The sequence below is a fragment of the Lontra canadensis genome, unplaced genomic scaffold, assembly GCF_010015895.1.
Source record: "Lontra canadensis isolate GAN:19392208 unplaced genomic scaffold, GSC_riverotter_1.0 scaffold191, whole genome shotgun sequence".
Taxonomy (NCBI): domain Eukaryota; kingdom Metazoa; phylum Chordata; class Mammalia; order Carnivora; family Mustelidae; genus Lontra; species Lontra canadensis.
This window is the reverse complement of record NW_022631185.1, coordinates 361954-362985: the sequence shown is the minus strand read 5'-3', so window position 1 is coordinate 362985 and position 1032 is coordinate 361954. Positions and strand designations below refer to the sequence as shown.

At 57.9% G+C, this 1032-nt stretch overlaps 2 protein-coding genes across 2 annotated transcripts in view; both read right to left on the bottom strand.

Moving 5' to 3' along the window:
* LOC116861115 (zinc finger protein 264-like) overlaps positions 1-1032 on the bottom strand; it is a 315410-nt gene that overhangs the window by 1068 nt on the left and 313310 nt on the right. The window lies entirely within an intron of this gene.
* The window catches only part of LOC116861177 (zinc finger protein 805-like), a 2736-nt gene continuing 1985 nt past the window's right edge, over positions 282-1032 (bottom strand). Inside the window, exon 3 of the mRNA XM_032847715.1 lies at positions 282-962. Within this exon, the coding sequence (XP_032703606.1) occupies positions 619-962 (344 nt within the window). The 3' untranslated portion in view covers positions 282-618. The remainder of the gene's footprint in view (positions 963-1032) is intronic.

The following is a 1032-nucleotide window of genomic DNA, read 5'->3' as shown; positions in this document are numbered from 1 at the left end:
CGTGAGTCACTGAGCGCAGAGTGGGTGAACACGCCAAGAGACAGGAACTTTCTTACTGCTTTTCTTCGACTGTGAGGCTTTGAGCCCATTTGTATGGTGAGTCGAGAAAAAGTGAAGTCACATTACACAACAAGCAGAATATGAATGAAGAAAACAGTTTCCTGCAAAGGTGTGCTCTAGACTCTGGCTCAGAACTGGCCAGGGCCAAGGGCAAGACCTCTCCCACTCGATGGCAGGGGAAGCTGCAGACCCCGGAGCCTGAACGAGTGCGGTAGGGTCGAGGATCAAGCAACGGAGGAGGCGGACCTGACTTTCACCGCCAACACCCGCTGAGACATCATGGCTGGGGCAGTGGGAAGCCCCGGAAGCGAGTCCGAGCCCCTGAGGTAACTCGTGCAGGACACAGAGCTGACCAGAGGTCCAGCAGACGCAGAGGCCGGTTACGAGGCTAGCAGCAAACCCCGGAGAAAAGACGACGGGAGCGTGCACTGAGCCTGGGGACCGGTCTGAGGGAGGCGGTGCGAGTGATGGATTCGGGAGACGGAGGAGATGTGAAATGCACGGGACTGGGGCACGGCCGGAAGTGGGGCCGGAGGGAGCTGGGGGTGTGAGGAACTCTCAGAGGCTGTCTCCAGTCTCTAACCTGCTTGGGTGGCAGGACCATTCCCTGAAACTTGGGAGGTGGGAGGAGTCAGCGACCTTCTGGGCCCCTTGGCAAGAATGCTGACTTCGGGTCAAAGGGCTCCATGGCTTCCAAAGCAGCAGAGAAGCCAGAATAAGAAGCTTCCCCAGGGAACCAGGGCCAGCGGTCTCCTGCTGGTCTCGAGCCTGCAGGGTCCCCCACCTGCCCGCACCTTGGCTCGTACCTGCATAGGCGCTCTGAGACAGGTGTCCCTTCAGCATCCACAGCTCCTGCCCGTGCTCCAGCTGGTAGATCAGCTCAGGTCTAGGAACAGGACACCCTGTTCACAGAGAAAGAAAGAAGACGCTAGGGTTTGTGTGAAAAGAAAGAAAATCCCTCAATCTAGTCTG